Genomic DNA, 26,217 nt, shown 5'->3' on the forward strand with positions numbered 1-26,217 from the left:
AACCAATCTGTGCATAGACCTGTTGTCAAAGCCAACATTTTGTTGATGGCTCACAGCACCATGACCTCCCCACTCTGAAGTCTCTAAGATTCTACTTTACTTTCCTCCTTTGAGACATGTTCATAATGGATGTTATATATTTAACACTTGAACAGACTTATGATAAGTTCATTCCATCTCTGATATTTGAGTTACTAGTTATGTTGTGAACATCTGCAAAAAATATCAGCTCACAGCAGCTGATCCCCTTTCTGCTCCTACAACTGGCTCTTTCATGTAGCTCATGCTACTTAAGCTGCTTTCACCTGCCCACAGCTGATTTGCACCTGCTAGCTGCTATGCAACCCACCCCCACCGCAGCTCCTCCTTTCGATCTGTATCTGACTTAAATATAACAGTCGTCTTTGATGCCTACGCCGTTCTGTGCTGGGGTCTTGGTGTTGTTCTCTCTGCCTCCAGCTCTCCATGTATGCACATACAAGGACAGAGAGGTGAGCACTCCCCACCTTATGCATTCCACGTACACGCATGGAAGGTAGGTAGGTCTCAGAACAAAGCCAAGCTGCCAAATATAAATTACTGCACATGGAAATCTCAGTCTTTTTTTAAGTAATGGTGCTGACTGAAATAGTATTCCTGAATAGCAACATGACGGAGGGCATCAGTCTTCCTCTATGTTCCCTCAAAATTAATCAAAATACAATATTAGTATGCTCCTGTTGTTAACTTTCTTCATTCAAACAGCTACATCAAAAGTAGTAAATGACCAGAGAGTTTAAAGTGCTTCTAACAGCATCTAATCAGTCTTCTAGAACTGAACGCAGCATGCATAAAATACACAATTGTGTAACTTTGTTTTGCTTAATAACCCCAGTTGCCTGAATGCTGTCTCATTTACATAGAACACTGTATATCTAATAAAAGGAAGTAGTCGGTCTCTTTTCAATGATGTAAGTATCTCAGAAAATGAAAAGCATCCCAAGCAGTTGAGATGTATTTAAGTGCCAGGTGGGATTTCAACCCAGTTAAACCATACGCCGACACAATCAGATACCAGCTGCATGTTAAAGGCAGGCGATGCATGTTAATGTCAGGTTAGCATTGTTCAAAGCTTATTACATATTCATCTGCGCTCATTATTTATAAACACTGGCACTCAAACAGACTGATAGTATTGAACGCTTCCAATACACACACAAGTCAACATCCAACACAAAGGGAAAGGACTCAATTAATCTTTGACAAGAATTAGTCGAGAGGCTGAATCGTCAGATTCCTCGTGCAAGACCGGAATGGGAATAAACAACCCCAACTATGCCAGTGGGATCAATGCACAACACAACACAGGATAGTAACTTCAGCACTATGCAAGGAAATCGCATTTCCATATCGACAAGAATCCTCCTCGGAAGCAGCCACAAGAGACTCCACGGAGGCCGGCGTAATCTCAATAGGAGGTGATTTCGCTGCAAGGTAATCCAGTTCCGTTTTCAGCTTCGTGAGCCAATCCTCCTGACTTCACATGTGATACTATTGATCCAACCTGTGACTGATGGCTATGATGGCTTAAAGAGACAACCAGAGAGCTGGAATCTTTATAGAGTCGTCACTGGAACTACAACCTAAGCCAAAGTCATAAACAGTTTTATGTCCCACATGTAAAAACACCTAAGCCACAACATTAAAAAAGTAGACTGATAGACTGAGATACACCAGATATCTGCCATTACTATTTATCTATCTATCTATCTATCTATCTATCTATCTATCTATCTATCTATCTATCTATCTATCTATCTATCTATCTATCTATCTATCTATCTATCTATCTATCTATCTATCTATCTATCTATCTATCTATCTATCTATCTATCTATCTATCTATCTATCTATCACACATATTACAAAATAGCTTCATATAAAAAAAACATACAGGTAATATGCATTGTTTTTTTCCCAATGTATCCAGCAATGAGATTATGAACTTGTGCTATAATTAAACGTCATTTCTGTGCTCAAGAAGTATCTCAGGTTTGTTTTCCAAGTTACGTCTTCTAAAACTGGTAGTTTAATGAATCTCAGAGAACGTCTGTTTGCATTCTTTGTTTGTTGTGTTCCCAGCACTTCTCTCTGTTTCATCTTTATTATACCTGTTGATGTTTCTTCTTTTCTTGATAAAAGTTTATAGAATTTATATAACATTGTGGGGTTTTTTTTAGTAGTTTCCACTATAGCTGTTAATAATCTATTTAAAATAGAAGACTACATATTATGCACGTCTCTTCTTTCTCACTAATCTAAAGCCCATGAATTGAAAACAATGTTTTAAGCATTTGGTCCAAATCTGGGTCTCACAAAATCTCAAAGTAGTGCAAAAATATTACATTACAAATATTATATAATAACATATTTTAATAAAACTATATAATACATTAAAAAGTAAAATAGTTATGACTGAATGGCGGCACGGAGCACCGCCTTTGCCTCCGCGAACACATCGGACTACAAACACGTACATTACCAACTCCGGAAGACGATCAAAGCAGCCAAACGTGAGTACAGGGACAGGGTGGAGCAACAGTTTGACAACCCTCGGAGTATGTGGCAGGGACTAAACACGATCACAGACTTTAGAGGGAAAACCAGCACACCGCAGACCACGGCCTCTCTGTGTGAGGATCTAAACGTATTCTACGCTAGATTCGACGCAGCGAACACCATGAGACCGGACAGTGTGCGCACCGCGGATGACGTCAGTGCGCACACTGTGTCTGAGGAGGATGTGCGGAGGTGCTTCAGGAAGGTGAACGCACGCAAAGCTACTGGTCCAGACGGGATTCCCGGCCGCGTCCTCAAGTCATGCGCGGCTCAGCTGGCTGGAGTGTTCACGCACATCTTCAACCTTTCCCTCTCTCTGTCTGTAGTCCCAGCCTGCTTCAAAATGGCCACCGTCGCTGTACCCAAATCCTCCACCATCTCCTCATTGAACGACTGGCGACCTGTAGCCCTGACCCCCATCGTAAGCAAATGCTTTGAGAAGCTGGTCAGGGACTTCATCTGCTCTGCACTACCCGACTCACTGGACCCTCTACAGTTTGCATACCGCCACAACAGGTCCACTGATGATGCCATAGCCCTGACACTACACACTGCCCTGTCACACCTGGAGAAGAGAGACACGTATGTGAGGATGCTGTTTGTAGATTACAGCTCAGCATTCAATACCATCGTTCCCTCGAAGCTGGACAGGAAACTGCAGGATCTAGGACTGAGCAGCTCCCTCTGCAGCTGGATCCTTAGCTTCCTGTCTGACAGACGCCAAGTGGTCAGACTGGGCAGCATCACCTCATCCCCCGTCACACTGAACACTGGTGCTCCACAGGGGTGTGTACTGAGCCCTCTCCTGTACTCACTCTACACCTACGACTGCACGGCCACTAACAACTCCAACATCATTGTGAAGTTTGCGGACGACACTACAGTGGTGGGTCTTATCACCAACAGTGATGAGACAGCTTACAGGGAGGAGGTCAGCGCCCTGACCCACTGGTGTCAAGACAACCATCTCACCCTCAACGTCGCAAAGACAAAGGAGTTGATAGTGGACTTCCGGAGGTGCAGAGAAGTACACACCCCCATCACCATCAGCGGCGCTGCTGTGGAGAGAGTGAGCAGCTTCCGGTTCCTTGGTGTACATCTGGCTGAGGATCTTACGTGGTCAGTACACACAAACAAAACAGTGAAGAAGGCGCAGCAGCGCCTCTTCTTTCTCAGGAGACTGAAAAGATTCGGCATGAGCCCCCGCATCCTCAGGACCTTCTATCACTGTGCCATTGAGAGCATCCTCACTGGATGCATCACCACCTGGTATGGCAACAGCACCGCCTACAACTGCAAAGCTCTCCAGCGAGTAGTGCGGTGCTCTGAACGGATAATTGGAGGTGAGCTTCCCTCCCTCCAAGACATCTACAGGAAGCGGTGCCTGAGGAAAGCAGGGAGGATCATCAAGGACTCCAGTCACCCCAGCCATAAACTGTTCAGACTGCTTCCATCAGGAAGGAGGTTCTGCAGCATCCGGTCCCGTACCAGCAGACTGAGAGACAGCTTTTTCCATCAGGCCATCAGACTGCTGAACACGTCATAGACACCTCAGCTTCACTACTGGAACTTTAACATTATGCACTCCATACTGTACAGTAATGCCACTGTTTTGCACATGTCTCACTCTGTTTATTTTATTTTATTTATTTTATATATTCTATTTATTGTTTACTCTATTTAATTTGTAAAATATGTGTACACACACACACACACACACACGTAGAAAAATATTTAGTATACACATCCAGAAATGCATACACTATTATATATTGTACATATATTTATTAGTTTCAGATGTAGCCATTCTTGTATTTTGCTTGTTTACATTATTGTATTTTGCACAACTCTGACGCTTGTGAAGCTCGCACACAAGAATTTCACTCACATGTGCTGTACCAATGTACCTGCACATGTGATGTGACAATAAAAGTGATTTGATTTGATTTGATTTGAATGTCCTGTTGCTTAACTCTGCTGACGAGCACCTCAGTGTCAGTGGATGTGTATTAACACCTGACTGTGGCTTGCATCGTGGATAGGAACGGGTTTCACTTTCTTTTGTCTGGTAAGCGATGCAGGCAAACACAGATGGCGCACTTCCTGCCGGTGCAAATTCATAATTGAAACGTGTAGCATATATTCCCCCATTACAATCTGTGAGCTGAGGATAAACAACATATTTCTACACGAGATGTGTATTCTCTTTCTTTCTTTTTTTTTTCTTGGCTTGTTGGGAATAATAGTCACGTCAACTAACAGGTTTTGACAGAATGAGGTTTCACTCATATTAGCATCAAGTGTGACAAGTGAGAAGTTAAGATTCTTGGTAGAATAAAGAGCCGACGCACTGACAGGGCAGTATCTGCGAGGAGTCCCCTGGTTTTCTCACTGCAGAAATTTATCATGACAGCTTATGCTAACGAGGCACAGCGTTTGGCACACTTCTTCACACATGAGGAAGTGACTTTCTTCCCTTTTTTTCTTTTTTTTTTAATGTTGAAAGGTGCTTTTAGGAGAGTATCTGTGAGTCGGTTATGAGATGCAAAATCAGCCTATCTATCCCCAGTTACACTGTTTGCCTTATTTGTATGTAAATGTAGGTATATGAGTGTGAATTTGTCTCAGCATTTGGGGTTTGAGAGTGTGTCTGTGTGTGTGGGCGTGCGTGGCTGTCCTTCAGCTGGCTGTTCAGTTGGATAATTAGCTTTTCATAAACGCGGCGAGGTTAGAACATGCAGGCTTCTAATGATGACTTTAATAACTACCGTACTGCCGAGCACAGTGTGCGAATGTGTGGCTATTTAGGGACACGAAAAAACATATGTGTGTCTACACTGAGTCTAGAGTTTCTTTTGAACACATACACAAATGAACACACACGTCCAGGAACACCTAACCTTGTGAATGTATTACCCTTCTTGACAGCCTCCAGGCTCTTAACCCCTGGGCCAGTGTTAAATACACGTGTCATGGTTAGGTGTGAGTCCTGGGAGGAATTATGAATATGACTTGCTTTGTAAGGCAGTGAAACATCCCCTACGCCTAATTACTCTGTAGAAATGGCACAACTTTGTGTCAAGAGAGGGGAGCGGGAAAAGGCGAGCTATACTCCTTATAGACAAACTTCTAGTCTTCTGTTGCTTATTATTGCTATAACTTGGTTGGATTTCAAGTGTGCCCATCCCAAAGGCTCAGTGCTTACATCTGTAGCTGCAACTGTGACTTCTGAGCTTTCTATTTAATGTTTCACAGGAGCACCGGCAAAAGAAAAAATCATATAATGAGTTACCCTTAACGATTATAGAAAAAAATGTATACGTTATGGCCCCTTGAGCAGGAATTGTCAGAGGTTTAACTGAAAAGTAGGTTCCCCACATAGGCTGCTTAATTTCAATCATTTTTAGAGGCACAAAAAAGCTATTCAATAACCAGAAAAGAAACGTAACATTGTTTTTCATACTGTGATTTTACGGGTAGATCTCAGATGTAACTTTTGATCCCTTCCTGATTAAAAAGTTGGAACGATCAGCCCTAAAACAATAAATCTGGGGGTTTAAATAAACGCTGACTTTACAGCTGTTTAGTTCTACTCGGCAGAGATCTAGAATAATAACCATATTTCTTTTGTCAGAACATAAAACCACACAAAACCTTCAATGATACAAGAAACATTGGGTATGGAGAGAAAGGAGAGAAAGAAAATTTGGGTCACAGTCAAGCTGCAACCTCAGATGTTGAAAATTGCATCTAACTCCTTCTTGCATTTGCTCTAATGGCCACGAGTCTGACAGCAAAAGGGAGTCTCCATGAACTCCTTTGTTAAAATGCCCGACTACGTTTATAAAGTTTACATACATGTTTTGGTTTCTGTGGATAGTTTCTGCTTTTTCAACTTTCACATTCTTTGAGGTCCTGGTGTTTTCAACAGCGTTGTCTAAAAAATATGGTTTGCTACGTGGAACACATCAGCCAACACATCACGTTGAGTGACGTTCTCATATTCTATCACTAGGCACCATTTAGCATATATGTGTGTCTGTGCATTGCACCTTTATAGTTTATGACTGTAGTTTCTTACCAAAATTGCTAGTTTGATCACTAAGCACTCTATCCTTGGAAACTTCTGTCTGAAAAAGCAAATTGCTAAAACTTGGTCTGCAAAATGTTGGTTCTGTAATACAGAATAAAGTTTGGAGATTTTTTCCTGCATGTTATGTCAGAGTTGAAAGCCTGCGGCCTCCAAAGCACCTACATTATATGCTGGTCAAGTAACCAGCTGCACTTTTAGTGTAGCAGTTCTACAAAGTGCTTTTTAATGTGTTTCTCATTCACACACACACACACACACACACAGACACACACACACACACACACACACACACACACACACACACACACACACACACACACACACACACAACAAATGACAGCCAAACTGCCATGAAACAACTGGCATGTCATAGGAGGTGTAACTTGGGCGCCCGTGTTTCGCCCAAGGACACTTTTCCATGTGGACGTGCCGGAGATCAAACTGCAAACTCTGCAGTTACTTGACAACGTGCTCTACCACATGAGCCGCCCTACGGCTACGACGTGGCCTCAGCAGATGCATCATAATGATTTCTTTGTTAATGACATTTCTGTGTGGTTAAGTCATTCCTGCTTATGAGATGCATTTTTTTTTCTCAAAAATCAGCACTGCTTGACTTTTTCATTAATGCCTGAGCTGAATCATTATTGTGTTAAATCAATTGACACAAAATGGACATTTATTACATTTATGGCACCTTGCAACAAAGGCTGAGAACACTTCACAGCTCAGATTTGACAGAGGTCAGCCCTATAGTGTAATTTGTGTTTCATTTAAAGCTGACCTGAGCAGAAACTGCCTCAAGGAGTTTAAGGTGAATTCATTCAAGCTTTGCACTTTGCTGACAAGTGACTAATGCAGTAGCCAAGTAAAATATATCGGAGGGCAGTGGCAAGAAGAGTAATTCTGGGGAATCCTTTAAAATGGTGCTTTGACTTGAGTCATTAATGTCGTTGTTTATAAAAATGTCTGTTTCGGTGGTTTTTGACAAAGTCGTCAAATGCGTCGGAATGTAGCATTTTTATTGGCTCTGTAGGATACATGTATTCAAAGTTTGACATGGCATTTTGAAAAAGAAAGAAACATCTCATTTGTGTGCAAAAAACTCACACTGGGAGACAGATTTGTATAGCCAGAGCAGAGAGAGCATCCATTTGTGAATGCAGAGGCAGTGGAACAAAATATTCAAACACGGCAGCCTTTAACAAAGAGAGAAGGCCTGACGGAAAGAAGGACAGCGTCTGACAGCAAGCGCTGGCTGAGCTGTAGCCAGCCAGGGGAAAAAATACTACAGGGAGAAGTAGGGCAGCAGCCAGTGGTTAGCAGAGCAGGAATATATAGAGGGTAGAAAGATGAGTTTGAACTCATCCTGTGTCACTCCTGATCCCCTCCCCTGTCCTCTTTAGCGGCTAATTTTCTTGACTGCCTTCTCTCTGTGCTGTTGATGTGTCATGTGTAATTTAAGCACAGCCTTAGGCAGAGATTCGTCTTCTTCCCTGCTAGCTTCTTTGTAAATCGGAGCAAGCAAGTGAGCAGTGCAGTGAAAGGCCAGCCTCATCCTTTGAGAGTTGCCAGCAAAAGGACAGGCCATTTAAAGTGTTCCCAAATTCATTTCCCCTTCAGCATCAGCTTGTCTGTACCAACCAAACTGTTTCTACGTCACAGCAGGCAGTGAGTTATGTTGATAGAAAGTAATAGTGTGACATAACAGAATGCCTGGGAGCTTAGGAGGGATGTAAAACATTATCAACAGCGTGAAGGCAGAGACGGGAATGCAAAACAAGCACACAGAGATGAAAACAACCACACAGCTACACAGCCACCGCACAGGCATGCAAAGCAACCATTCAAAGATGCAAAACAACCACAAAGAGATACAAAACAACTACAGAGAGATGCAAAATAACCACACAAAGATGCAAAACAACCACACAAAGAAGCAAAACAACTGCAGAGATGCAAAACAACCACACAAAGATTCAATTCAATTCAATTTTATTTATATAGCGCCAAATCACAACAAAAGTCACCTCAAGGCGCTTCATAGATACAGAGAAAAACCCAACAATCATATGACCCTCTATGAGCAAGCACTTTGGCGACAGTGGTGAGGAAAAACTCCCTTTTAACAGGAAGAAACCTCCGGCAGAACCAGGCTCAGGGAGGGGAGGAGCCATCTGCTGCGACCGGTTGGGGGTGAGACCGGTTGGCTGCGACTGGTTGGGGTGAGAGAAGATCCAAAACAATCACACAAAGATACAAAAAAACACAGAGAGATGTGAAACAACTGTGCAGAGATGCAAAATAACCACACAAAGATGCAAAATAACCACACCAAGACTCAAACCAACTGCAGACATACAAAACAATCACCCAGAAATGCAAAACTATCAGACAAAGATCCAAAACAAAGACAAAGAGATGTTTGAAAATCAGGCTTTGAATGCCTTTCTGGAGTGGGTGTACACTTTTAACATCCATTTTGGTTCTTCAGTACTTAGAATACTGTCTTATAGCCTGTGTTTTGCACCTCACCATCATCCATTTTTGTCTTTTTGTGCAATAAAATTACAGTAACGTTCATATTACATTGTGTTGTTTGTAGTTGTTTTTAGTGTAGAAGGGTAGATGTGCCTCATCCTCTCGTAATCTGTCCATGACTGTAGGCTACGGGAGTCACAAATATGAGGCATATACTGGTATTTTAAATTAAAACATTTAATTTTTTTATTCATTGTTCATTAATTTCATTGAATGAATGTTAGAGCTATTCATAACAATGATCAACAATAACAGTAAATGCACCGACACAATGATAGATTTCTGTGCTGGACTGCGTTGTTGGCCGAGGTGAGAGTGGGAGCTGAGTGGAGAGACTGTGAGGAGAGATGTGCATTATACAGTGGACAAAGGGAGGTGTCTGGACTGAGAGCAATTTCAGGCAGAAGCTGCTTTCAGGAAAGCCAACAAGTGTGGCAAATTGTTTTTATCAGGTCAACTCTTTAAAGTATAGTCTACCAGTATTTGGAGAGATGAAGTGGGTGTTGCTTTCAAAGCATTCTGGAATCAAGCTGAGACCAAGTGAAGGCTGGAGGAGGAAGAGCTAAAGAAATATGTTGAGTGCCATTGGACTAATATGTAATTAAAGGGTGTAAAAAATACCATGACATATTATTTTGTGCAAGAATTCTACCTTGAAACAATGTGAAAATGTGAAATGTGTTGTCGGTTGAAAATATGTCAGGTTTGCCTACATTGCAAACACAATAGCCAGACTTCTGCCAGTGCATGCAGTCTTCCCAGCTCAATCCCAGATACATTTAGTTGCAATGTATTTTTCTGCATATCTGTTCCAGTTTTAAGTGGACTAGATATCTACTTGTAAGTTTTTTACCTAATTTAATTTTTCTGAGTTCTTATTTTTGCCCCATTTTTCTTGACATTTCAAATGTCTCTGAACTCCATATATTTCCACACTTTGCTTTTTCCCTTGTCTGCTCTAATTTGGTTTACTTATCCCCTTTAATTTTGACTGTATTTTTTTTCTCTTATAACCTGCACTGTTGTGCTGGCAGGAAACGTCATTTTGTTCCAAGTAGAACGACACTTGAAAAGAAAATTTGATTTAAAAAGTTATATTTGATGCCTATTTTGTGCTCAGAAAAACAAATTTAATAAGCATGTTATTTGAGCACTTTTCCCCCTGTGCTTTGCCTCAGACTGCATACAGTCTTGCCCTGACTTCTAGCTGGAGGTTGTTGGCGCTGTAGGCAGTCTGAGAGGGAGACTGCAGGCGACGCCACCTTCTTTGCAGTTAATAGCCTCCTAAAAATGACGCAAGCACCGAGCATCAATCAGATGTGTAAAGAGGGATGCACTCAGTGGTGAAGATGCAAACAATCGTCTATCATGAGGAATCAGGTCACAGTCAAGAAAAACAAGCAGGTTCTTTTGTAGATTTGGTGCAGCTTTGTTTTTTTAAATATATATTTTCATAGTTTAAACAAGCTACACAAACACAACTCCACGCACTGTTTACCACACACACATAAACTGGTGTTAAAAAGGAACATACGGTGAGGATGATCAGGCTGAGTACATGATGAAGAAGCAGAGAGACAGAATCTAACATCAAATGTATTCCCTTAACACCAAGTCTATCAATCTCATTCATGAACTTGAGTTTTTGAGACATCTACATCACCCCTAAAAAAAATATGTAGCACAATACATTTTAAAATAATGAATCCCTTGACAGTATCATTTTATTTTCTCAAGGTACTTTTTCTTTAATTCTATAACTGATATACAACCCATGGACTTTTGATGATTAGCAATGACAGTGGCCTCATAAATATAACTACATAATGCTCTTGTAATGATAGCTGCATTGGCATCATTGAAGTATTTTGCTTACTTGACTCATTCTGTAAAAAAAATCTTTTTCAGGTCTGAATCTGGTGCTGTAGTGTGGGTAAAACAAAACAAAACTTCACAGAACGAGGCTTTGGGGCTGTTCACTTCAATGATCACACAAGTTTGAGTCCCATATTTTAGATTTTATTTTTGTTCCAAAGAGCTTTTTAATTGGTCTTTTAGTGGCTGTTTACTTTCATGCACTAATTGGCTTTTTTTATGCAACAAAAATGGGCTATTTGATTAGGCTTAGGCGGTCACAGTTTGGGTCACAATCTAAAGTGCAATTTAAAAAGCGTATATCAGCTTTTACATTAGCACCTTTTCACTGAAAGACTCGATGTCTTCTACATAGTCTGTGATGCTCTCTTTTTTTTCATTACTAATTACAATGAATAATAACACCCCACTGAAGAAGGGGGGCGGGCTGCTTTACTGATGCATAAAAGACACAAGTCATAGAACATATTTACTAAGCTGATGCCCCTAAACCATCTGGTAAATTTACAAAATACACATTCAAATAAACTTAAACTGCAATAATTTTCTAGAATACTTGATTAAATAGAACCAAACATATGTAAATAACTGTCTTTCTGTGTATATGGGCCTCAAGACATGAAGGTACAGAACTGTATCCATCTTGCTGAAGGGCAGAGCTGATACTGACATAAGCTGCAGAGGTGCTCCTTAGCATTTTGAGAATAAAGTAGGAACTTACTGCCGATAGTCTCATTTTTGGACCATCCAAAACATGTGGACGCACATTGTGGTTGTCACACACACACACAGACACACATACAAACACACACATACAAACACACACACACATATATATATATATATATATATATATTTATATATATATATATATATATATATATATATATATACATACATACATACAGTGGCACCCCGACTTATGGAATTATTTCGTTCCAGAGGGTCTTTCGTAAGTCAAAATTTTCGTAAGTCGAAGCCCCTTTTTCCATTGCTTTTTGAGTGAGGCAATACTGGCTGAAGACTAAGTTCTTGGTGGAGGAGGTGGCGGAGGTTGAAGAAAGCATACGTGTACATGTATATAACATTATGGAATTTAATTGAATTTTTTTTTCTATTTTATCTATTTTGTTTTGCGGGCATTTTGCCGTACCACGGGCAGAAATATTATGTGCCTTAATAACTTTTTCGTTAAATGGGGTCTTCGTAAGCCAGGGTTCCACTGTATATATATATTCACAGTTATATAAAGCCGACTAGTTGTCTTCGTTAGTCTTTCCAAAGCTCCACCAAAGCTAGGATAGCTGATAATGTGAGTTTAGACATTGTCTTCATGAATAATTCATTCTTTTCTACTTTGTAGCCTTACACAATGTAGCCCAAGCACTTGACATGCATTATTAACTCGGGTTTTGTTTATTTAATTGTCTAGGCCTTGCAGTTGGTGGTATTTTCGTGTCAGTGCATTCTGTCCACCTTCGCAAAGCCTGCTTTATTCAAACCCCATTGTCTGTTTTACTCACTTGTGGGACTTCTTGCCCTCGATGCCCCCAGGGCCCGACCCGCAGTCATGAGCTTGAATGATGAAGGTGTATTCCTTCTGTAACTCGCAGTCCACCAGGCCCCGTGCCCTCAGCTGGCCCTCACCGGACGTACCGTTCAGCACCACTGCCTCGAACGGTGCGTCCAGCCCGTGTATGTTGAATGCACAGATCTCTCCTAGAGAGCAGGGTGGTAGAGAAGAGAGAAGGAAAAGGAAAGATGAGGTCAGATTTAATCAGTGTCTGTCACACAGAAACCAGCTAGACAGAATTCTGTGTGTAAATTAAGCAAACAAAAAGCTTTTTTGGGGAGAGGAAGTTCAAGAAAAAAGTTTGCCTTTACTAGATGCCTGAAATGTTCTTATCCATCATGCAAACCCACCAGAGAGCACCTGACTGGTCCCAGATTCAGTCTGCAGCGTGACATGACCCTAAACTTCAGAAGGAGCCCCGCTACAGATGGCCGACCCCCACAGAGCCTTGATATTGACATTATGAAGCCAGTGTGTGGCAGGTTCTCCAAGATGCTTGGAACAACCTACCTGCCAACTAACTCATTTTCACAATCAGATTACGCTAACATTGTAGGAAAGAAATGCTGACTTAATTTAACATTTATGGATGTTCCTGTGGGTCCAACTCTTAATTGTATTGCACAGAAGAAACACATGCTTTCTGGGAATATTGCTGAGCTATTTATTTCCACCAGCAGCCACTGTAAGAGATATTGTTGCGATATTCATATCTGCTCTGTGCTGCCCTATCTGCAGTGGAGGAGAAATAACAGTTGTAACTGTTTCACACATGCTCTCAGCATCATCCTTGAGAAAGATACCAGTGCAGAGAATACATACGTGGTGACATACTGGAAAGAATAATAAAAATGTAAAGCAAGTAGATTACTAAAACCTCATGATTTTTATTTGGGAATTATATAAAAAAAAGGTCTAGCCCACTCCTGCCTGAGAAAGTTCATGAATAAAGTTAAAATGCTCTACACTAACAATCACAGGCTCATTTGTAAGACTCTACATTAGAACCTCACTGTCTTAATTTAGAAATTTAGCAAAGTTTAAAGCCGTTATGTTATTTTCAACTCTATATTTGGATTCTTGATCTCTAGTAGAGTTTATACAGATTTATAGTTAATAAAAATACAGATTTATTTTATATTGCTTGTTCCGCTCTCTATTCAGTCACAGTCTGAAACAAGCTTAGGCTTCTTTCTCTTTAAGCCAACTTACTTGTGATTGGCTGTCCCCCTTAAACAAAAAGAACCATACAACTGACACTGAACATACACTCCACAGAAAAAAGCTCCAGTCAGATAGCAGATTCAAACCTACTTGCTGTTTCACCTACTTGCTGTGAAACAACAAGAAGTTTGTGGTATCTAGATGACTTAGACCTCAGAGGGTTAAGTAACATACCTGTCCTTAAACAGAAGACAGAAAGTGCTTTACGACTGCGTTTTACAGGTTCCTTTGTGTTGTACAGCAATATTCCTGATGTAGCTTTGTTACGTTTTCTTAATATTGTAAGTGTTGCTCAAATGATGTGAGAACGTTATTTAAAGTGTAAGAAGTACAGTTAATTCCATGGTAAGGTTTAACACCTCGCTTAAAAGAAATTCTTTAATTTAAACTTTATTTGATCTAAAGTGTATTGTGGCTGAATAAAAGCTGGACAAAACAAACCCTAACGTTTACTTCTTGGTCACCTTGGGTTATTCCTATCGCTCCTTCACAGGTGCACAACGAAACATACAGGCAAAGCAAAAAGCATCAGAAAGTCACACTGGAGCATTTATAAATAGATCAAACTCGCAATCCCGCCAATGCCCCTTCGTACTTAGTGTCTAATTGCTCTTGTGAGAAACACCAAGGACATTCCCACCGTTTCTCCACCCAACATGGAGCCATTCTTAGTAGTGCACCCAAAAGCAACATTAAGCACAATTGAGTTACACAGAGGCTCAAGCAAAACTAAAACAGCTCAAAGTCACCCTTGTAGCGAGATATAGAGCAAGAAAATCCATTTAAATCCAGAGTGAGCAGCTGACATGAGCAAAACAAAAGAGGCGAGAGAAGGCTGACATTTATTAGCAGGAGCGTATAAAGAAGCGGTCCATTTGTGGGGTCGGAACGCTTTCTTTTTCTTCTTAACTTCGAGAACTGACATCCTCTTGTGCTTCCACTGGTGGGATTTCAGGAAATCACTTAACGTGCTGGTCTCACACTCTGACCTGTGACGGCTAATTGCGCTGATATCACTTAAACTAACAGCGAGGACTAAATTGGATTCCCAAGCAGCTTTGTGTGCACATTGCTCCTGGCAAATTCTGATAAGAGCAACTTTATTTTCTGCCCCCCTTCATCCTGCTTCTGTCATAATCCCCGCCACCTCACCCCGCCCACACCCAACTCTTCCGCCGCAGGGGCTCTGAGATGACAATTTGCCTGCAGACAAGCTATAGGCGAAGAAAGATGAAGAAAGAGCAGACAGAGGGGAAAAAAAAGGGCAGAAAGTAAGAGAATTGAAAGGGTTGGGAGGTGTCAACATTGTTTGGTTACTGTAAAGGACACCCCCCCCCCCCCCTTCCCTTTTCTGTATTGTCTGAACAATGACTTATCAGACTTAAATGGGCCCCCATGTCATGGAGAAGCACGGCTTGCCGGCAAGAGAAAAATCATGAAATGGCACCGAGCAAACGGTGTGAGACGGCGAGTGACAGAAGATGCAACAGTCTTGACGTGAGGCTTCCCTCGACAGTGCGCCACCACCACACAAAACAGGAAAATGGAAAATCCATCACTGCTGGAGCGAGAAATAAATCCAATACACAGGCAAGTGCAGAAGCTTCCCATCAGGGCGAATATGCTGAAGATATGCTGATGGTGCGCACGCCCACCGTCGAGGCTGGGTGGCCTGACGTGCTCCATCGTGATTTAATTGTAGCTGAAGGGGAGAGGCAGGGAGAAGGGTCAAGGTGACCGCAGGAGGTGTGTGTGTGTGGGGGCGGGTGGAGTGGGGTGGGGGGCTCCCTCTTAAGTCTCAAAAGAACACTGTGAGTGGTTCCAGCTGCCAACAGACCTGTCATTTTTTTGCCATTCTTTTCCTTTCTATCTATCACTTCACTCCAGACCTGATAAGTGTTTTGCCACCTACAGCGAGGCAAAGATGGGCGGTGGAGCGGGATGGGGGAGAGGGGACGAGGTGGAAGAGCACTGGCCCCCGGAGGCAGGTGAGGAACAGATGTTGGGCGGATGGAACTTGGCAGAGGCATAGCGCTCCCAAACGCTAATTACTGCGCTAAACTGTTAGCTAAATATGCATCTCGGTGTCACATTAGACTTTTAAGAGGTAGATTTACGATCAGAAGGAACTCTGTCTTCTTGAAGGGGGGTGAGGTGGGGGACATTTAAAACTAATGGATGCAAACTAATGGATAGTGTGAGTGCAGTGCTGTTTCTTTATTAGTTTATTTTCTGGCTAATCACCACTGTTTAGCATAATAAATTGCTTTTATGATCTTCAGCACTCCATATAGTAGGCCTGCAGCATTTTTAATCACTATATGCTTTTATGCTTTACACACTGTAAAACTTTGAAACTAACTTACTCGACTATGCCTGATTTGCCCCCCTCTTCTTTGCTACCTCATTCTCTGCTGCTGTGATTACTGCGTTTCCCCTTGGACATCATTACATTTTCATTTAATCAACTCTGAATTAAGGGTTGTCTATTAGTTAGTAGAAAGTGCACTCTGGACCTAAGCTGCTGTCCTGTTGGTGTCAGAAGTCGTCCAGTGCTCAAACACCTCAAGGGAATCTGGCACCGGTCCACTCTGCACTATCTTAGAGGACGGAGAGCTCATTATCACTGAAGGCAGAGCTGCTTTACCGGCAATATTGGCTTGTGTTTGCAGAGCTGGAGGAGTGTGACAAAATATCAGGGGCCTTGACGCCTTGGGGCCCCAAGTTATTATCAAAGCTGACAAAGCATTCTTGATGAGCTGCCTGTATCTTAATATATACACAAGCCGAAAAGGTGCTTTCGCTCACGAGTGCAGAGATATGCGCGGCAGCTGTTTACCGAGCATTTGAGCGAGGAGTAAAAGTGGAGATATCAGGCGAGGAAGCAGTCACACTGCTGAGAGGAAGACGAGGAAGAGAAAGATATAGAGATAGATGAAAGGAGGAACTGAGAAGGATGGGAACATGGCCACTGCTGCCTTAGGGCAGCTCCGATTTCCCTACTGGAGAATGACCAAAGCACAGGCATGAGTACACACACGTTCACTCAAACAGTGCCAGCTCGGCGGCTCTAATCAGAGCCGACATGCCTTTCATCCTCCTACTGTTGGAACAAACACCAGATAGACAGCAAGTAAATCAGATTTCTGGATCTCATACTGCTACCGAGCACATTCTGGAAGAGGAATCATTTCGCTGGCACTGAAATGTTTGCGTTCACTTAATATTTCCCCTTGTTGCTGTTAGTAAACCGGCCCTGTTTGCAGAAGAGTTGCTGTGTTTTATGAGGTTTACACAGTTGTCATGATTTCAGCTGCTTTTCCAATTCTGACGTGGGATCAAATTATCTGGTGTATTAGTCACCTCTGCAACCTACTAATTCTCCTGCTTACTTCAGCCCCCACCCTCAAAAAAAAATGCAATCAACACACCCACAAGCACACACTCCGGCCCCTCTCAGCTGCAGTGCAGAGATAGAGCACGAGCCTCATAACTCTGCTGAGGGACGAAATTGAAAATGCTGTAATTATGCTCTTCATGAAATTAGCTAGCAGAGGAAAAAAACACAATTGAGAAGCTGTCCATTTCTGAGATAAGGATTAATACTAATCAAGTCCACATGTTCTGACTGCGGTGCATGAAAACTGAAGTGGTGTTTCTGTACAGTGAGCGCCTCTGAGTGTTTGTCGGAACGGGGATTTTTAATTAAACTACAGCTTTCTCAACAGGGGTTTAAAGCGGGGAGGAAGTGGGCTTGCGTGTGTTCGACTGTTGCAGAAGGGGTGCGAGTTGATTTGCTCGACCTCGTGGGTGCCACCCCCACTGCCACCTCCCTTCTCTCCTCTCCTCTCTGTTAATTACATTAAAGGCCCCTCACACAGTGTTAATGACATCCCACTGTCTTCTATCAGAGTGAACACCCACCGTGTGTGTGTGTGTGTGTCTGTGAATGTGTGTGTAGGCATGTGTGAGAGAGTGAACAGTGGAGGATTGAACCTTCTACACTCAGACACTCACGTCAAGGAAGCAATGGGTGCCCCCCCTGAAATCAGCTCATGCTGTTGTTGTTCATAAGCATGTAGACGGTATGTATCTGCACTATCCCTGCTCCTGATGTGCAGAACAGCGTTCTGTATTAGTACAGTGAACACAGAAAACTGCACGGTGGGCTGCCCGTGACCTTTCCAGTAAGTGCAATCTGCCAACCAAAGCAAGCATGTAGCTTCCAAAGATTACAGCTCACTCATCAAAGTTTACATCCACTCACAGGTCCAGGTTTCTCATCACAGGTACGTGGGAATTTCCTTTTCTGCACGGTGATTCAATTGGTGGGTGTAGTTTGATAGGAAGAAAAAGGAAATACTGTACATGAAAAAGTGTTGTTTTTTTTTTTTTTTTAAGGAACTGGGTCAACATTTCAAAAAACAGCACAACCTACACCAAGAAAATCTAGGTTAAGTACAATAGGTCAAATTAAAGTGCAAACTGGATTTAGTAGTGAATGTGGAAAACACTAAGCCTTGAACCTTTGTAGAACCTACGATGTTATCCACCTAAACGGCTGAAGTCGCTGTCAGCATTTATGCTCATGCTTGTGCAGTATGTGTTAATTACCGTGTGGTTGCTTCTCAACCCTGGCCCCCTGCTCTTGGTTGTAGTCAGTTTTCTTTCAGCACATTTGTCCCTCTGGTCGTTCTTTGTACATTCGAACACATCCGTTCTGATAGCTTCTGCATTGTCCCTCCAGGAATTTACTGACATTTGTGATTGATGCTATGATTATTATTGTTTATATTAAGATGATGATGATTCTCTCAGTGATAAATTCAAATTCTTGACATGTAGTTGCATATGTAGGGAGCTGCACATCACGTTTCGCATTGGTTACAGTTTAAGTTTTCAGTGGGGTTTGTGGTTAAGGCGTACATTTCCCGCTGAAGCATAAATCCCCAGTAAGCTGTGATCCAGCAGGAGAATCAACAGTCAGATTTGGTGTGACATGAAATGCATTGTGCATGAGATATATGCATGGAATTTGTGGCTCATGTGAACAAATCTTTGCCTGAGACCAAGGATAGTATAAATATCAGAACATTGATGCATACAATTATGGCAATTATGACGTGTGTCTTTTACTCCTGACTTGTCACCAGTTTATGTCACATTTAAACGAACTAAATAAGCACCAAGATTCAATGTGAAGAGTTAATATTGTGGCGGACTCTGACGCCACCCATATGGAATAGATACAAACTTTATAAATCTTATAAAGTTTGTATCTGTCTTGTGTGAAATTTGTATGAAAAGCATACAAGAGTGAAAACAGATATAAGATCCCTTGAAAAATTACATAAATGAAATTATATTATATAAATGTTTTGGATACTTACTAAAACAATATATGAAAGTAATGAGAAAGTGGCCACTTTCATGAGTAAATCATATAAGCCTTATGATTCACTATATGAAGTAGGCCACATCTTATGCAAGTTTTTTCTATTTCTTTTCCAAATGGGCAGTCACCAGCAATGTAGGCTGCCTGCTCAACCAGGAGAGATATGACTGCGTTCGAACCCAAACTCGGAGCGTTTCAAAAATATAACCAAGTAGTTTCAAGTGCCTGAACCCAACAAGCGAGTGAATTCAGAAAGTAAGTGACAATGACACAAATCCGTGAGTGTAAATGAAGTGTAAAACACAAATCACAAACACACAAATGACAATTTCTTCACTGACAAACTTGTGACTCTCCCCAAGCTTGCACCACTCCTCCAATTTTATAATTCAGTTTTTTCACAGAGAACAGCTTCCTCTCCTCTACAACAAGCCACCAAAGCCAAAGGATCTAGTCATATCTCATATCTTTGACAGAACAGCAATATTTGATGCCCTGCGATAAGAACTTATTGGTATCACTTTATCTTTAGGTTATGGTTAGAGTAAAATCGCTGTTTAATGGTTTATGAGTTTCCTCTGCATACTTCACAGTCCCTCCCTGCCTAGTGCACATATGAATTAAATTAACTGAGCTCGTCACACAAGCTTTGGCTTTTAATGTAGTGCTCTTCAAACACAAGCCAAAATTACCTTAGTTACTTCATCAGTGTAATACTTTATAGAGTTTTTGGACTACCCCAACACTGAGAAGAACTTTCTATGATAAATGCACAGATTTAGATGTTTAGAAGTGGGTAAAAACCCTAACCCTCTAGAAGCATCTAAAAGTGCTGTAGAAGTATCGCAGTATGAGTCCGGTTAGGTCAGATTTTTGGGTGAATCAGCATGGGGTTTTCGGTTTCATCTCTCCAGGAATTTCATTGGACAGCACCAAAAAAATTTTAATAACTCAAGGCTACTTTGTCATAGCAGCTTCAAAGGTCTGTTAGCGCTGCCAAGTGTGTGCAATGACACACACCCACCTCGCCTTATATGTCAGTAAAGTTAATCACAAACCCCAGGGGGCAACGTGTCAATTACTTCAACTTGGAGCAGGGCCAAAGCACTGCCGTGCAGGAGTCAAACCATCAATAACAGACTGGCATCCGATGCAGCACCAGCTAAATCATTACAGTAAACACAAACACTTCACTTTAATCAGCTGGCAGCTTACATCCACCCACAGAATATTCACTGCTTTCAGTCAGTGACGGCCAGGAAAGGTGAAATTTCCCGACAGTGATCTAAAAATTGACATTGGGCAATTTTTTGAAAAAACAACTTTATTCTATTTCCTGTTGCTGATTTAAGGCATGGCTCACATTGGAAACTGTATCCACCAAGTGCTAATTGAGGGGAAAAAAAGATAATGCCATAAAATGAATCAATATAAGGCTTTAATTAAGATCAATTCCAGTATTTTGTGTCATAGAATGACTTTGTAAGGCCTTTCTACATGTAAAACGCAAGTTCTTTGACACAACTCTTTCCTCTACGCTGAATACTGAAATATGATTGGCCTTCCAAAAATGGTGAGAGGAGGTAAAAAACCACAAAAGCAACCAAAGAGAAAAAACCCGCTAAACATTAACAAAACAAAGCCAAGGCAATCACATTAAACACAAAGAGAAATCAATAGTTTCTATTTTCCAATTCTGTTCATGGAAATGCCCTCGAGGGAGAGCATGTGTCCTTGTCTGAGCAAGGCCAGTTAAAGTTCAATGTGTTCAAATATCCGTATCAGAGTTTATGACCCCCATTAATGCCTCAGAGGATGTTCTCTCCACAGTCGAGCAACATGATGAAGCAAAGACCATCACATCGCTGACACTCTCTTTGATCATGGATAGAGTTTATTAGATCTAAGGTCAGCAAAGCCAAACAAAATCAAAGAACAACCACACAATAGAATATTTAGAGTACATGCAAACCTGATTACGTGCCAAGTTTTCTTCACAGCAGAAATGCAACCGAGCCCACAAACGTTTTTCATGTGTTTTTTAACACAACGCAACAACACCCTGGCTTTGTTTCGACGTTTACAGTATTTCAGTTTTATTTGTTTTTCACCAGTGTAGCATGCAGTGCTTTATTGAGCTTTATAGGCCCGAAATTAATGTCAGAATGATCCACTAAGGCTCAGGCAGGGATTATGAGAAGCTCGTTTCAGATATCAGTTTAACTCTCGCACTAACTGGATTATTGATGCATCTAAGCCATTTGCACTGTTCAGCTTTTCATTTTACTAAACTAAGAGAACAGTTAGCCAGTCCTGTTGCCTGGAAGGCTCTGCTTACATTTCTGTTTGCTATCTTTCTTCTGATTGGATGCCCACAGCAAACAGAAGGATTTAATTACATTCTGGCTTCACTCACACAAGCATAAAGAACAGTTGGTGACCCCTTGGCAACCTCCAGTCACTATTCCCTGATTCCACAACTGATTGCTACCAGAGGGTTACTGACCTTAATTAAAACAATAATTAAAAAATAATAACTTTACAAATGTAATCAGTTCAAAGATACAAAGAAGGTTTTTATGAGTCCTTCTCGTTTATTTTTATATACCAGTCATGTCTGCATGAGTACAAGAGAACGGTGAGTAACAAAAACAGATGACCCTCAGCAATTTGAAACACGAGAACAGAAACGCACGCACACAAACACACAGATGAGGATCTGTGCCATCCCATCCCTTTAGTAGTGATCTAATGTGATGGCTGTGGCTCACTTGGTAGAACAGGCTGTCAACTAATTGAGAGGTTGGTGGTTCCATCTCTGAATGCTCCAGTCAAAGTATCCTTGGGCAAGATACTGAACCCAGATGTTTATCGGAGTGTGAATCAAGAGATAGAAAGCACTTAGATGTAGAAAAGTAAATGTGTGTGTGTGTGTGAAAAAGACATGTTGTGTAAGGTAGATTAAGTCGTGCATTAAATAAGAACCTGACAATTTACCTCTGCAAATGTTGTCTCACAGCAGCGTCCACATAGTGTTCGATTAACAGAAATATATGGCAATAAGAGGTATGCATTTTATTGATTTTTATTGCTAAAAAGGTTTTCTATATAGCAAACTTTAAACTGGGTAAAGTAATCGTATGTTATGAGGAAAACAAGGCTTTTCAAAGACACAACTTGAGATACAAAGTCACACAAAAACTTCTGTCGGCATCAGCTTCATTGTTTTACAACAAAAACAGGGATTTAAACTTTTTTATATATTCGAATGAAAGATTTGATAGTGTCAGAAGTTCATGTTTATATCATAATAATAAGCTGAAATGAACCCGAATCAGAGAATGACCACTGCAGGGATCACCTGGCATTTTAATGCATCTGTTCATTTTAAAGCCATTCCAAATATTATTTCTAAGCTTACCAAAAGGCATCACCCACTGCCCTCCACAGAGCCCAGAGGAAGATTAAAAAGTCCCAGTTCCAAAAATAACTACTCCGACTCTCCATTATGTCACTCCACTCTGCCCAAATACAGGCTGAAATCCTGCCATCGAGCTATCGATCATCTCGTCGTGTACCGACGGCTCCGGCAGTCAGGCCCAGCTGTTCACCATCATCACCACTGAGTGTTATAGGCTCCGGTCCAACCACACAATGGATGTGGCTCCACTCAGCTTTCCTTATTCTGCCCGTGATTTAACGAAAGCTGGACCAAAGCCAACAAGGCATAAGGCTTCGACCGGCGCATTTGGGGCTGAAATGAGGCAGGAACCAAAAGTCTGGATGTTTGTAAATGCTACAGAGAATTGGTTTATCAGAAAATCAGTTGCGATATCGTTTATGGCAGAGGCATCGTGTCCCAACTGACCAAAACACAAAATGTATTCTAATCTTGTTTATGCTCTATTAGGGAATTTGAGAGGGAAACCAGATGAAAATATTGATGCTGCTGCCCATATCTCTGGTGTATTTTATATGTAAATTGCCATCAGTTGCATCATCCTGTTTAAAAGCTCCCGCAGCCAAAGGGTCCACGAGGCAGGAACATATCTTCTTTTAGTGCATTCTGTGGTAATGACTGTGTTAGGCTGTGTTAGCGAGCGGGAATGGAGTGCAGGACGGACGACTTGCTGTGGAACGCTGACGACTATGAAACGCAGCGGGCTCACATGACACGTCCACCATCACTGCTGGCAGTGTTTACCTTTGGGGGGGAAGTGTACAGTGTGTCTGATAACAGCTGCAGAGAAAATGTTGTTACTGTGTTGGTGTGACGTCCCTGGAGAAAACTCCTAGAAGATTATTTTTATACTTGTGCCTCGGAGATCTACAAAAGGCACCACAATCTTGGCATTTACATCAAACAGCAAGACAGATGTGACAGATGAGCTATTCTGACAGCTACAGTAGAGACATGATTTCTGCTTTTCCAGCGTTCACAACACTTGAATGCCCTCTTTAAAGCCTCTGTTTCATTTCATTAAAGCACTGTGCTTTTGAGACCAGATTGGCTCTTCCCACACATGGATGTGGCTACGCTTCCCCCTGTGCTAACAGTCCATTTCAAATACCACTGTGTACATGATAAGTTGTGTAAAGATGCAAAACGGCAACAAAGACAACAAGTAAAACAACCCAAACACACACCTACGTTTCCTATAATGCAACTTAGTAACTTACATTAGACGCTGATTTCCTGGCAAATGTTTCACATGATTTTCTAAACCACACACACAGAGCTCAGAAAAATGGCAGAAATCATTCCAGCCCCCCTCCAAGCACTAAATATCTGAGAAATGGTTTATAACTATAAAAAATTTCATCACTGTAGACAGTGTGTTCACACATGGAAATTATAGCTCTCCTCACTGTGATTCATTAGTTTTCTATACACCAGTCCCAACTTTAGACTACTCTTTTCCACTTCTAATGTGCTGTTATATGCTTCTTTAATACTTATGTAGTGGCTATAGAAGCTAACAAGGAAGCAGTCTTTGCATCAATGCCAAAACAGCTAAATAGGCTAATTTATAACTTTAGCCTGCCAATAATGTCAACTAATTTTGGGCTTGATCGGGTGAACCCTCCCTTAGTTGCACTGCAATCGGCGTAGGCTGCTGGGGGGGGGGGGGGGGGGGGGGGGGGGTTCCCATGTTGCACTGAACATTTGTTTTTCACTCACTGTGTGTTTATACACAACTCTGCAGTTAATAAGTAGTAGTTAATCTTCAGTTCTCTTCCACAGCCGCACCTCCCTAAAGCCTGGTACTGCTAGATGTATCTTCCTGTTGGAAGGGAGTTTTTTCTTCCCACTGTTGCCAAGTGCTTGTTCATTGTAGGGCCTTAACCATTATACATTATAAAGAACCTTGAGTTCTTGATATTTTTGTGGTTTGGTGCTATATAAATGAAGTGGCACTGAACTGAATATTTTTAAACACATTTTGGCTTATTGTGCTAGAATGAATGCTGTGTGAGTTGAATGTTGTATTATGGTTTAATGTCTTCACTTTGCCTTCCGCAGTGTGAACAGTTACTGTGATCAGCACGTGGTTCGGGGAAAGAGTGTGAAACAAATGAAACATTTTCATCACGGCATTCGTCAAAGCTGCTGTTTTTAAATCAGTTAAAACTGTCACCACAGTGGCATTTAACAGATTTTTTTTTTTTTAAATGGCACATGTTGGTCCTTAGAAACATGAAGCAATAAGTGAGTAAAATGAAACTGAAATACAAATCAAAGGTTTATTTTTTTCATATGATAAACGAGGAAATTATGCAGGGGCAGGGATAAGATAATAATAAATAAGAATATTTTCTTCTTCCTGCTCCTTTTCACACATGGTTGTAGTGCCTTTTGATAGCAAGTGTGGTTGGTTTGTTTGAATTGTTGTACCAAGTGTGAAATAAATAAATAAATGAAATGAAATGCTCCAATATAAACTGGATATATACCAAACAAGTATCTTTCATTTGACCTGATTCCATTTAATTTTAATGTTTTACATTTTTCATATGCAGCAACATTACATGTAAAATTTACCTGGAATTAAATTAGTTAAAGTGAGCAGTTTGGGAATAGTTGCTCCCTCCCTCCGTCCTGAAAAGTTACCCACTGGGAAACTCTAAAACTCAGCTCTTAGCTCAGCTTTTCAGAAGCTTCAGTTTAAATATTTCCAGCAGTTAAACCTTTCAAAGAAACTCTAGTAAAAGTATGATATATTTCTATTTTCCCTAAACACAAAGTAATCGTTCCAAGAGGCAAAATATTACCTGAGCTCTCATTGGAGAGAAGTTTGCATTTGCACAAGCTGTGAAAAATGACTTTTTCCACCAAGGTCTGCTGGCACCAGTGGGTCACCATCGCTCACTGCTACAGTTCAAATTGGCCTAGGAACCTGGGAGTGTGAAAGCAGGGTAGTCCCTGCCACAAACTGTATATATATTTGTCTGTGTGTGTGCGTGTGTGTGTCTGTGTGTGTGAGAGAGAGGTGTAAGAGCAAGTAAGCATGAAAGATAAGAGATTATGGGAGCAACAATACGCACCACAAAAATACCCTATAGATGGGATTTCTTGCTGTCTGCACCTGTTTTTCTAGAACTCTGCATGTGTGTGTGTGAGAGAGAGGGGCTGGTCTCTTGCTGTTCCTATACCTGTCTCTTTTTCTAACTAAAAATGTCAATGTCTGTGCATGTGTGTGCACGCGAATGCCCACTCTATCTCTATTGTCCAGTGTGTGCTTCTGTCTCTGCACACTCCTGAAAACCTGCACAGAGTGAAAACACTCAGTGATTGGCTGGCAAACATGGCCTCTATCCCTCCTATCATTTATTTCTCTCATTCGCTCTCTCATTTATTCCTGCCGTTCAGCTGCTGCCATTTCTCAAATTCAGCTTCTTATTAAATGTCTGTCATCT

The 26,217-nt window shown here is 41.4% G+C and overlaps 1 protein-coding gene across 1 annotated transcript in view; it reads right to left on the reverse strand.

Annotated features, from left to right (window-relative positions):
* The window catches only part of LOC101468731 (calsyntenin-2), a 328,728-nt gene that overhangs the window by 138,772 nt on the left and 163,739 nt on the right, over nt 1–26,217 (reverse strand). The window contains exon 3 of the mRNA XM_004562808.6: nt 12,631–12,826. Within this exon, the coding sequence (XP_004562865.1) occupies nt 12,631–12,826 (196 nt within the window). The remainder of the gene's footprint in view (nt 1–12,630; nt 12,827–26,217) is intronic.

This window comes from Maylandia zebra, linkage group LG14 (genome assembly GCF_041146795.1).
Source record: "Maylandia zebra isolate NMK-2024a linkage group LG14, Mzebra_GT3a, whole genome shotgun sequence".
NCBI classification, from domain to species: Eukaryota; Metazoa; Chordata; class Actinopteri; order Cichliformes; family Cichlidae; genus Maylandia; species Maylandia zebra.